At 35.1% G+C, this 12478-nt stretch overlaps 1 protein-coding gene across 4 annotated transcripts in view; it reads right to left on the bottom strand.

Annotated features, from left to right (window-relative positions):
• The window catches only part of LOC149789622 (endoplasmic reticulum disulfide reductase DNAJC10-like), an 85513-nt gene extending 73497 nt beyond the window's left edge, over positions 1-12016 (bottom strand). The window contains exons 1-3 of one of the 4 annotated variants that reach the window (XM_089971652.1): positions 11932-11997; positions 8517-8748; positions 2879-3154 (exon numbers count right to left, since the gene is read on the bottom strand). In XM_089971652.1, the coding sequence (XP_089827778.1) occupies positions 2879-3079 (201 nt within the window). In that variant the 5' untranslated portion in view covers positions 3080-3154; positions 8517-8748; positions 11932-11997. Of the gene's footprint in view, positions 1-2878; positions 3155-6496; positions 6661-8516; positions 8749-9446; positions 9775-11931 lie in introns of those variants that run through there. The other 3 variants (XM_089971650.1, XM_089971649.1, XM_089971653.1) reach the window with 3 other exon arrangements.
• Positions 12017-12478: the final 462 nt, after the last annotated feature.

Here is a 12478-nt window from a genome sequence, read left to right on the forward strand (position 1 = left end):
ATGTATCTTGGCAATTAATAGTAGTATGATGATGTATCTTAGCAATTAATGGCAGTATGGTAAGTATCTTGGCAATTAATAGTAGTATGATGACGTATCTTGGCAATTAATAGTAGTATGATGACATATCTTGTTAATTAATAGTAGTACCACGATTTAGCTTGCTAATAAATGGCTATATGAAAATGTAGCTTGGCAATTAATGGTATTATGATGATGCATCTTGCTAACTAATGGTAGTATGAAAATGATGTATCTTGGCAATTAACGGTAGTATGAAAATGTATCTTGGCAATTAATGGTAATGTGATGTTGCCAATTAATGGTAGTATGAAAATGTATCTTGCCAATTAATGGCTGTATTAAATGTATCTTGTCAATTAATGGCAGTATGATGATATATCTTGCCAATTACTAGTAATATGGTGATGTATCTTGCCAATTACTGGTAGTATGAAGTCATATTGCCAATTATTGATAGTATAATGCATCTTGTAATTAATGGCAGTATGATGATATATCTTCCTACTTATGCCACAAGATATGAAATTCTAATATATAAGGGTACAAATATAAGCATTTAGTTATAACACAATAAAGTGTATCTTGAGTACAGTGACAAATATAGAAGATCTTTTGAATATCAAACCCTTGCTCTTAAGTTACCATTTATACTTGCTTACAATCTGACTGCAAACAACATAGGCCCTGATCTGTTGCTGCATTAAAGTGCCAGCAGATTAGGGTCTGTGTTATCTGTTCAATTGATTACCCCTAACAAACTGCATAGACCCAAATCTACCAGCATATGATGCGATATCAGAACTGGTTCTGTGAAGTTTGCAGTTAAACTAGAAGCTAGAATAAATGGTATCTAATACAGCTGCTACCTTCAGCAAAAAATACATAGTTTAGGCACCTACATATTTTATCAAGGCAAGAAAAACAGAAGTTAAAATCAGTGCTTAGTAGAAGTGGACTAATCAACATCAGTTTACAAAACTAAAAAGTACGGTATAAATTCTAGGATGTACTTTGAATCAGTTTGGATTAAACTGTCACATCACCAACTGACAATTAACTATGGATTATAAGTGATCCATACAGTCTAATGACTAACCAAGCTGACAGCTGCCTGTGCAGCCATATCTAATTTTCTCTCAACCTTTCATGTATCCAATCTGAAAAACATCCATATCTAATTTTCTCTCAACCTTTCATGTGTCCAACCTGAGAAACATCCATATCTAATTTTCTCTCAACCTTTCATGTGTCCAATCTGAGAAACATCCATATCTAATTTTCTCTCAACCTTTCATGTGTCCAACCTGAGAAACATCCATATCTAATTTTCTCTCAACCTTTCATGTGTCCAATCTGAGAAACATCCATATCTAATTTTCTCTCAACCTTTCATGTGTCCAACCTGAGAAACATCCATATCTAATTTTCTCTCAACCTTTCATGTGTCCAATCTGAGAAACATCCATTTCTCTCAACCTTTCACGTGTCCAATCTGAGAAACATCCATTTCTCTCAACCTTTCATGTGTCCAATCTGAGAAAAATCCATATCTAATTTTCTCTCAACCTTTCATGTGTCCAATCAGAGAAACATCCATATCTAATTTTCTCTCAACCTTTTATGTGTCCAGTCTGAGAAACATCCATATCTAATTTTCTCTCACCCTTTTGTTTGTCCAATCTGAGAAACATCCATATCTAATTTTCTCTCACCCTTTTGTTTGTCCAATCTGAGAAACATCCATATCTAATTTTCTCTCAACCTTTTGTTTGTCCAATCTGAGAAGCAAACTGTAATATCCATATGCAGATTAACATTTTTATGACTACACAATTTTTGACATGTTTGAGCAAAAAGTTGACTATATATAAAATCATATCCTGTATATATGTAATTTGTGCAGGATTTTCATACCTGCCATAACACAGTGTCACAAGTACAACAATTTATTTTTAAAACTAAAATGACCCACACCTGGTCCTATTTAGAAAAACATGATTTTCAGTCACCGTAGAAGAAAAATAAACAACAGATAAATAGAGCAATTTTTTGACCACCACTATATATGTCCCTAGCATATTGTTTGTATGAATTATCAACAGTCCTGTGTACATAAAGCCCTGTCTAAAACTATCCTCTGGGCAGTTTATACAATAGATTATCATGGAAGTAATTGATTGGTATGGCGGTCACACATGTACAACCACCATTTCACCGATTACTTAATTGGCTGAGAACAACTAGGGTGAAACTATGTTAAATTGTCTGAAGACTGCTGTGGGACAGCCCTTTAGGCTAATTTGCATAGGTAAACTGGAACAAACCAGTTTGTTTGAAATTACAGATAAATCCAAAGTAATGTGTTGAGGAACAAACTATTACACATAACTGCCTTGAATGAAAATGTTAAAGCCAACTTTAATAAAAGAGTATTGGCAAGTTCATGACAAGTGGCAATGTTTCTTTGAACCTGGATTTTACTCCCAAAATGAAATGCAAAACACGATAATTGATACTAATGGAAATAAATCAATGTATAATATACAAGATGTACATTGTGTCTTTTGCCAGAAATTGAGAAAAGATTTTACTGTATATTCCAAAGTGTTATCACCAATGCATTATACACAATGCGTAACAGATTTTGGACCATACCAAATGCTCTAAAAGCCACTGTGGATCAAATGATAGTGTGTCGGACACATAATCTGATAAATCGGTTGGCTGCCTCAATGTGTCCAAGGAAAGGTCGCTTAGATCTATTTCCTCCATATGATGCAATTAATAATATGTTACAATTATTGCCTTATGGTCAGCTGTGCTAATTCTCAAGCCAAAGCAAAGAAGAACTTACCTTATTTTTATCTGGATGAAGAGTAACCGCTAACTTTTTAAATGCTTTTCTAATTTCTTTATCACTGGCTCCTCTGTTCACTCCCAGTAATTCATAAAAGTCAACTCCTGACACCAAATATTGCACTGTTAATAAATATATCACTAACAAATGACAGAATTGTAAACAAGGTAGTCGATGTAGATATTTGAATAAATCCATTTTCAAGACTAAAATTTTAGGGATTTTTCTTCCTTGAATCCTCCAGGTCCTACGTCAACTGTTCTGTCTGGTATTCTGAAAGAGACCAACAAAATCGTCAGAGTTAACACGTCATACTGCTTATGCAATTCAAACTCGCATACCGAAATAAAGAATAATCTGCTTATAGTGAACCCTGACTGATTCATGAACCCTGATTGATAAACCCTGCCCTGTTCATGAACCCTGGCAAATGAACTGCATTTATTATAAACAAAATTGTGTAAAAGGAAGAAATATGTACATTGGGTAACATAAATAAATATGTACATTGTGTGACAGGAAAAATAATAATAATAATAATAATAATAATAATAATGCTTTATTTATAGATATTGACTTATTAGTCAAAGACTATTCTCCCTTGAGGCCCTCTTAAGAAGAGTATAACAATGCACATTATATGAAAATAGCAATAATTACTTTTTATTTTAACATGTTTAGTATTAAAATACTAAATTCCATTATCTATTAGAAGCACATACATGCTCATGATATCTCTTCTTAAATACTCTATTATTTTCAGCAAATTGTACATGTAGTGGAAGCTTGTTCCACAGAACTGTACCAGAATACTGGAAGTTCTTTTTAAATTGCTCTGTTCTTGGTTTTGAAGGTAGAACGTTTCCATGTGATACTGATCTCAACTGGTATTGTATTGAAAAAGGCCTGAATAAGTCCTGAAGATATTCTGGTGCAGTACAATGTAGACATTGATATAAAAGAACTGCCTTGTGAAAATCTATCCTGTCATATATTGTGAACCATTTGAGTTCTGTAAATAATGCTTTTGAAGGATGATCAATAGCTGCATCTAAAATTATGCATGCTGATTGTTTCTGAATTTTATAAATCCTTTCATGCTCAGGTTTTGGCACAGTTTCAAGATACATTTGAACAATAATCCATTGTTGGAAGAATATATGACTTGTATTATAGATTTCAAGTTTCCATAGGTAAATATTTCTTGATTCTGCTGAGTAGGGCAATTTTGGATGACACTGTTTTACTAAGCTTATCAGTATGGTCATTCCATAATGAATTATCTATGGACACACCTACAAGCTTTTCATGTTTGACATTTTCTAATGGATGATTATTTATTGCAAGAGATAGTTCCGGGTTCCCTGACTGGATTAGCTTTTGTGACATCCCCAAAATCACATTTTACCTTCATTTATTACCATCCTATTCTGTTGTGCCTAATTTTGGACTCTAATAAGGTCCGAGTTTAATCATATTTGGATAACTTCAGTATCATAACTAGATGTATACAAGGTTGCATCGTCTGCAAACAACTCTGTATTTGTGGATTCATAATTTAATGGTAGATCATTGATATAGATAAGGAAGAGGAAAGGGCCTAAAACTAAGCCTTGAGGGGCCCCTGAAGGAATAGTGCGAGACAGAGCCAATATTGCCAATGTTTACTTGTTGAGACCTTTGGTTTAAGTATGATCTTAACCAGTTTAAAGATGGATTGTCGAACCTGTAACAGTTCAACTTCTGCAGCATAATTTTATGACCAACTGCAGTTTATAGTGATGTCTAGCACTGGGGTATCATGCTGCAGACCTCTAGCACGATGATCCACCCAGTCACATTATCCTGACACCAGGCCGACTAGTTCTAACACTATCCTCTTAATGCTGAGTGCCTAGCAAGGCAGCAGCTATTACCGTTTTTATAAGTCTTTTGTATGACTTGGCCGAGGTTTGAATTCGCAACCTCCTACATAAAAATATATCAGAAACAATAGCTATACTTATTATTGATAGGTTTACATCCTGTTGCTATGAATGATATACTGTTACTAGGGAAGCTGCCCAAGACACAACTCTGACAGATTAATTCCTAAGAAAATTCAGCATTTGATCAAAATTTACAAGAACAGTCTGAAGAAGTTGAAAACAATTTGTAATAAGGAATGTTTTAAAAAACATTCCAACTGAAAATGATGAAAAATGGCTCTGTTGTACTAGAAAAGATGAACAAGGGTTTTCCATTTTGACTGCTATTGAAGCCACATTGTTGCTAGGGAAGCTGCCCAGAACAAACTTTGGAGGAGCATGTCCTAAGAAACATTCCTTCCAAGTCTAATCTGAACTGGCCCAGCAGTTTTTGAGAGATCAAAAACAGCAATACTGATGCACAATGAATGACAGATGATGCACAATGACAGATGACACAAAAAGAATGACAGATGATGCACAATGTATGAATAGTCATACCATAAAGTCACTAATAAGCATTTGGAAATCTTATGCCTGACTCTTAGTACCTTAATCGTAACTTGAAAGACCAATGTTTCTGATAAACCATTTGCCATGGAACACCAGATTATACAGATGCATAAATCATCTGCCTTGACAGAACAACATTTGTTGGAAGAAGGTGCAGTTGACTGGTTGCTCAAGAAAAGCTTGTTGGAAGAAGGGGCAGTTAAATGGTTGCTCAAGACAGACTTGTTGGAAAAGGGTAGTTGACTGGTTGCTCAAGACAGGTTTGTTGGAAAAGGGCATTTGACTGGTTGCTCAAGACAGGTTTGTTGGAAAAGGGCAGTTGACTGGATGCTCAAGACAGGCTTGTTGGACAAGGGCAGTTGGCTGGTTGTCAAGATAGGCTTGTTGGACAAGGGCAGTTGGCTGGTTGTCAAGACAGGCTTCAGTATTGTTTCAAGGTACCACAGTCACCCATATACTAACAGCATTTTACTGGTAATGCAAACAACTTTTACTGAAAATGTAAAGGCAACATTTTGCTGATAATGTAATGGCCTTTCACTGGTAATTTACTGGCAATATGATGACTTTTTACTGGTATTTTATTGTTTTATCTCACTGCTAATGTAATAACCATATCCTGGTAATTACTGGTAATATACTGGGTGTTTACCAGTAATGTGTGGGATTTCTTTCCACTACATGTACAACAATCAAAATAACAATCCCCCCTGAAATTTCACGTAAATAACATTTAAAAAATACAAAAACATACAATTTTAACTCTAAAGTGCCAACTTTCCAGCATTTAAACATAATTAATGGAAATACCACAAGATAGTTTTATCAATGCATTAAACGACACAATTAAAAATATCATACTCACCAAATAAGAAATTCCATTTTCTCATCAATTTATCTACAATCATGACCCTTAATACAGCCAATTATTTTTCACCACATCAGAACACAAAACCTTTAAAACCCATTGGTTAGCAACAAACTGCATGCTGTGTATATCGCTAAGTATTACAAGATAAAATTATTTCCATTGAATGGCTAAATCTCTGTTTATATTGACATATTGTAACATCTGATATTGATCTCAAGCTACATGACATGTATCTCTGTTTTTGTATATACATGTAACACGAACCTATTCTGTTGTGATCCTTTAAAAACATTTTAATCTCTGCAGTACATATTGCGCCAACTTTTGGAACATCCATCTGGTCTTGTCAAAATTACCACTGTTAAAAAAAAACGCCTCTTACAGTGCCTAGTCTAAGTATACGACTGAAAATTGGCTGGGGCAGGGGAGGGTGGATTCCTTTCTCCACTTGAAAAGAACAGAAATTTCTGGAATATAGAAAGGGCTTCATGAAAAAATAAAGGGCTGGCTTGCAGTTATGATGGGCAATTTTCACAATTCTTCTTCAGGACAATATTTTAGAGAAGTTTATTTTGTTTTCTTGGGTTTAACACCATTTTCAGCATGTGACAGGCTATATACATGGTTGCCTGTATAGACATGGTTGCGTGTATGGTTGTATATACATGGTTGCCTGTATAATTGGTGGAGGAATATCCCAAGAAGAACCACTGACCCACAGGAAGATACTGAGATCCTTTTCCACATACCCACAATGACTGAACTTAAACTCGCATGGACGTAGGTGAGATTTGTGAGCATCTGTAAATGTGAGCACTATAGTCCACACAGTGACCCCATACTTTAGAATAGACCTTGCTGATACATGTCGACAAGTACTTACCATGGCCTATAACATCACAAGCATGACGTTTTCAGTTAAAATCCTTTTCTAATTCAAAAATAAAAACAACTATATTTCAAATAATGTATCTGTATTCATGTCATTGGTTTATCATTATTGATAGTGTAGTATTAATCTACATCCTTCAGTTATCATGCTTTATGACAATAGGCAGGTGGAAGTAGATTGTGCATGTATACTCATGTACGAGTCCTGTCCTAAGGCAAACATATAAACCCTGATGACATGCAATGCGAGCCAATGTGGTTTGTTGTGCATACTATCTCCAACACACTGCATACACCCTGATCTAACATTAAACAGTGTGAGAGCAAATCAGGGTCAATGTTGTTTTTTCTACATGTTATCTCTAACACACTACACAGACCCTGATCTATCAGTGCAGAGTGTGATAGCAAATCAGGGTCTATGTTGTTTGTTCTGCATATTATCTCTAACACACTACATAGACCCTGATCTGTCAGTACAGAGTGTGATTGCAAATTAGGGTCTATGTTTTTTGTTCTACATGTTATCTCTAACATACTGCACTGACCCTAATATAACAGTGCACAGTGTGTTAGAGAATCAGAGTTTGTTCAATACATTATTGCTAACAAACTGCTAAGACTCACTGCATTTCATTTCATATTTTTTATATAAAGGGTGTGAATTTTATTTCTAGAAAAATCCTGAGTGGTCACCTATTCTGCACAAATAAACTTGATAATAGTTAATGTGACAGATAAGTTAGTTAAATCACCTTCATGCTCCTGCATCAAGTTTGTGCATTTAGCTCTGTCTTCTCACACCACTGAATGTATAGCCATTAAACTTCATCATAGATGCCATGTATACCCACCATGGTAAAAAAAAATGATGCAGTTTTTATGCTGCATCAGTTGCACTTATCTGGCACTGCTGTATGTACAGTCCTCAAATTTCATGGGTATATTCATCTTGCAAAGTATTACTCACCACTGGCAAAACTATGTCACTGTGAATTATATTTCATGCTCCAGTGATTTCAATATCTCGGTTTATCTGACAGTCAAATGTACTGTGTTGAAATTTAATGGGTATATTTGTCTTGGGAAAGTATTACTCACGACTGGCAAAATTATGTCACTGTAACCTACATTTCATCCTCCATTGATTTTATTAGCTCAGTTTATCTTATAAATGTACTGTCTTGAAATTTCATGGATATATTTGTCTTGGAAAGTATTACTCACCACCAGCAACATTATATCACTGTGGTCTATATTTCATCTTCCAGTGGTTTCATTAGCTCAGTTTATCCCAGTCATATGTACATTTATAAAATGGAATGTGAGCATTCATCTTATGAACAGCTATGAAATGCATTCATCTTATGCAAAGTAGATAACAGTGACCTACTTTTCACTCCTAATGATCAAATTATAAGTTGCATTAGCTCAGTTCCATGGACACTGAGAGGATTCACTCTAGAACTGCAAAGGGACGGCTTAAAAATACAGAGACCATGAAATGGGCAGGTATAGCCCAGAAGTGCAGATGAGATTTTTCAGATGTCTGGGAGTGGTGCCCTTCTTTTTAGTATAACTGGAGCACTGTGCAAAGAAGTCAAACTGGATTTAAGAAGCCACATCTGAAAAGTGAGAAGAGCACTATCTTAAGACAGATTATTGCTATTACACTGTTGCTTATGAATTCTAGAAGAAAAAGGTTCATTTATAATATGTGATTTCTATATTTATGATATGTAATTGCTATTAACACTTATTGGATCTTGAAAAAAGTGGTCATTAAGATAGGTAATTGCTGTGACACCTAAGGTTTACTTTTTAAGTGGTCATTTTAAGACCAGTGACTGCTTAACAGTGGCTTATTTATATAATATTTTGGCTTATGAGTTCTTAAAAAGGTGGTAGACAGGTGATTGCTTAATACATTAAGATAACTAGCAGGTTTGATTGTGTTGAAACCTGAAACTGCAAGCAAATTAATGATTGTCCAAAAAGAAAGAGAAATGTTATGAACCTCTTTTGTATTTCTATTTTTCATGAAGGTTTCAGCATGTATCATATTTTTAAAATACTTTTTTGTATTAACTCCTGAAAAAATACTTATTCTTGACCAGTAGCAAATGAATTTCCTTGATCTTTGTCTCTGTCAAGACCAGAATTTTGTATGAATCCTTTCAACATGTAATACTTTTTATGTAAATCATGCCCTAAATCATACTCATGTGTTTACACTGTACACCCGGATATGCTATCACACAATGCATGCACAGATCAAGGTCTAAGTAGTTTGTTAGAAATAATGTGCAAAACAAATACCAACCCTGAAATTCTGGTACATTATGCAGGGCTTTCCTTATCAGCCAGCAGCTGGGTGATTTATCTGGTACATTATGCAGGGCTTTCCTTATCCTGGTATATTATGCAGGGCTTTCCTTATCCTGGTACATTATGCAGGGCTTTCCTTATCCTGGTACATTATGAAGGGATTTCCTTATCCTGGTACATTATGCAGGGCTTTCCTTATCCTGGTATATTATGCAGGGCTTTCCTTATCAGCCAGAGCTGGTACATTATGCAGGGCTTTCCTTATCCTGGTATATTATGCAGGGCTTTCCTTATCCTGGTACATTATGCAGGGCTTTCCTTATCCTGGTACATTATGAAGGGCCTTCCTTATCCTGGTACATTATGCAGAGCTTTTTTTATCAGCATCAAGCTGGGGGATTTATCTGGCTACTTTTACTTTACACCTGGTTACTTTAAAAAAAAACTATTCCCATTGGGGGAGGTCCCCAAACCAGCCATCTTCTATGGCAACTAAATTCCTGCTTAAAATCTACTGGAAGGCCCTGACTATGCAACCTTTTTGATGTAAAAAAAAAAAATGTATCTTACCACAGATTCTGTAAATTGATTTACACAAAACCAAAGTGCATATTTTATAGGCGAGTAAAAACTTCATCTTTCAGCTATAATCAGTGTTACATTCAGGTTTCCAAGGTTTTGGAGATCTGTGGGACACAACATTTTAAAGGAACAACTAGTAGTGCTATCAAATGAGATAATCTTATTTGCTCTGATGTCACCTCATCTTTGTTGTCTTCGCTTTACTATCATATTTTCAATTCACCCTTACACGAAAACATTAACATACCTGAATATCTACTTAAACTAGATTGAGTTGCATCATGGAATTTTCCTTTCTAAATTCTGCACTCATTTAACTTTAGCATTCCCAATTTACAAACTTTCTTATAATAAATACTCATGTTTTTTTACCTACCTTTTTGTCTAAGTTAATGAATCATTGGTTTAATGACAAATTGTGTAGTTGCATCAATTTAGTCTATGTTTATAATTAATTCACCCTTAAAATAAATTAAATCTTGACACACATGACTTCAACCTCTGATACACATTACACTATTAGCCATCAAAGATTTTACAATGCACCTCAGCCAACTGGCACAAACCTTGAATGTTTCCAGATACATATATATTGTTTTGAAATGGATATTCATTGCCATCTTGAGGTTTTCAGTAACTATAGCAACTGCTACTGCTGATAATCATCCAGGCATATTTTTTATTTTGTACTGATAAAAGTTCACCTGGCTGAGGTGGGGGTTTGGTAAGTATAGTCTGATAATCAACCCCCGAAATCTCTGCTGATACTAACGGACGATATGTGGGTCTGATGTCACCTGTTCATTAAAATGTGTACTTTTGCTGCATGCAAATTATTCAGGAGCAATACTGCTTACACTTTAGACACACACTGGTAATTAGTAACAGACATATCTAGCACGAAATGTAAAATGGCCATGGGACAGATGGTTGTGCTATTCCACATGGATTTACAAGTAACCGAACATAGTATTTGTGCAAGAAATATAATGAACATGTCACCCTTCAGTTGATGGTAGCTCAACAGCCACGATAAATACCAGTAAATGTATAAAATGTACACTGATGTGTGCAGAGAAAAGTGATTGCAAATAATTGCAGCTTTCAATGAATATGTGATATCAGCCCCAACCCAAAAATCAACATCATCACAGGTGAAGAGCTGATTTATTGCCCGAGGGGGAGTACACTGGGTAAAGATTTAGGTGGACACAAAACAAACCTGCAATCCCCTGCTTGGGGGCAAAAGTGTAAAAGTTGCCTAATGCACTCACCTATACAGACCACTCACACATTTCATTCTGCTTGAGTGAGCTCTAGTCTCAGCTCGACCAAAGTGGGTACAACAAAAAGCCATGCCATTAATTTTTTGTGGGTTGTTGGTTGTTCACAGGTTCTACCTCCAATAAAAATATAGTGGCTACCGTTCGTAGCCAATCAACTGCTGAAAATGGCGTCAAAACCCACACAACCAAATCAATAACTGTTGCCAATGAAAGCATATTTCCTTTACAATATTAATGATGAAATATAGTAATAAGATGATGTGCAAATTTTACAATACGAATGAACTACTATGTCTCAATAACAAATCCACAGTATCATCTTCATTTAAATATTAGTTAGGAACAGATGATGTTTGGTCGGCTCGTTAGGCCGTTTCCATTCCCTTTATCTGTTAATCTTTGATGGCATGAACCAATTCTGGATATGCATTATCACAACGGAAGGAATCGGAGATTAATGAGTCTGAGGAGTTGTGTTGTGTTTTCGCTTCTACTGTTGATTTAATGTTATAGGCTTCAAAACAAAGCAAATATTGGGAACATTCACGACAAAAAAAAAAATTAATGACATAGATGTGTCCAATTTTCATGAAAGAAAATGAAAATCTGAACCTTTTTGTTTCCAAAGACTAGAAGATAAGTAATCCTTGACACGCGCCGGTTTTTATCAAGCGGAAACTACATATACACGTGTCGTACGCATGCTCTCTGTTTACAAGTTAGGTACAATGACCGAATCTTTGTTTAGATTATAAATGGAACGAATATAACAACTGTTATTATCTTAAAATAATTCCTTCGAAAACTGCCTGCAAATAATTGGAGAAAATCAGTGCCGAATTACGAAATAGGCAGAGTCGGCACCGTCCTGTGTGCCCCACGCCTTTTAGGGGCCCCGCGACAACGGACAAAATAATATTGATAAAACGTATTAGGAGATAATTTGCGAGGGGTCCGCAAGATTTCGACTGCCTAAGGGTCGCCACAGGGTTTAATCCGGCACTGGAGAAAATACTCTTGACACGGTTTGTGTTGTTTTTTAAAAATACTAAATAATATATATATATATATATATATATATATATATATATATATATATATATATATATATATATATATATATATATATAAACTTTAACGTTTATACTATACATAGGTC

This window comes from Sinohyriopsis cumingii, chromosome 10 (genome assembly GCF_028554795.1).
Source record: "Sinohyriopsis cumingii isolate HCF-2022 chromosome 10, ASM2855479v2, whole genome shotgun sequence".
Taxonomy (NCBI): domain Eukaryota; kingdom Metazoa; phylum Mollusca; class Bivalvia; order Unionida; family Unionidae; genus Sinohyriopsis; species Sinohyriopsis cumingii.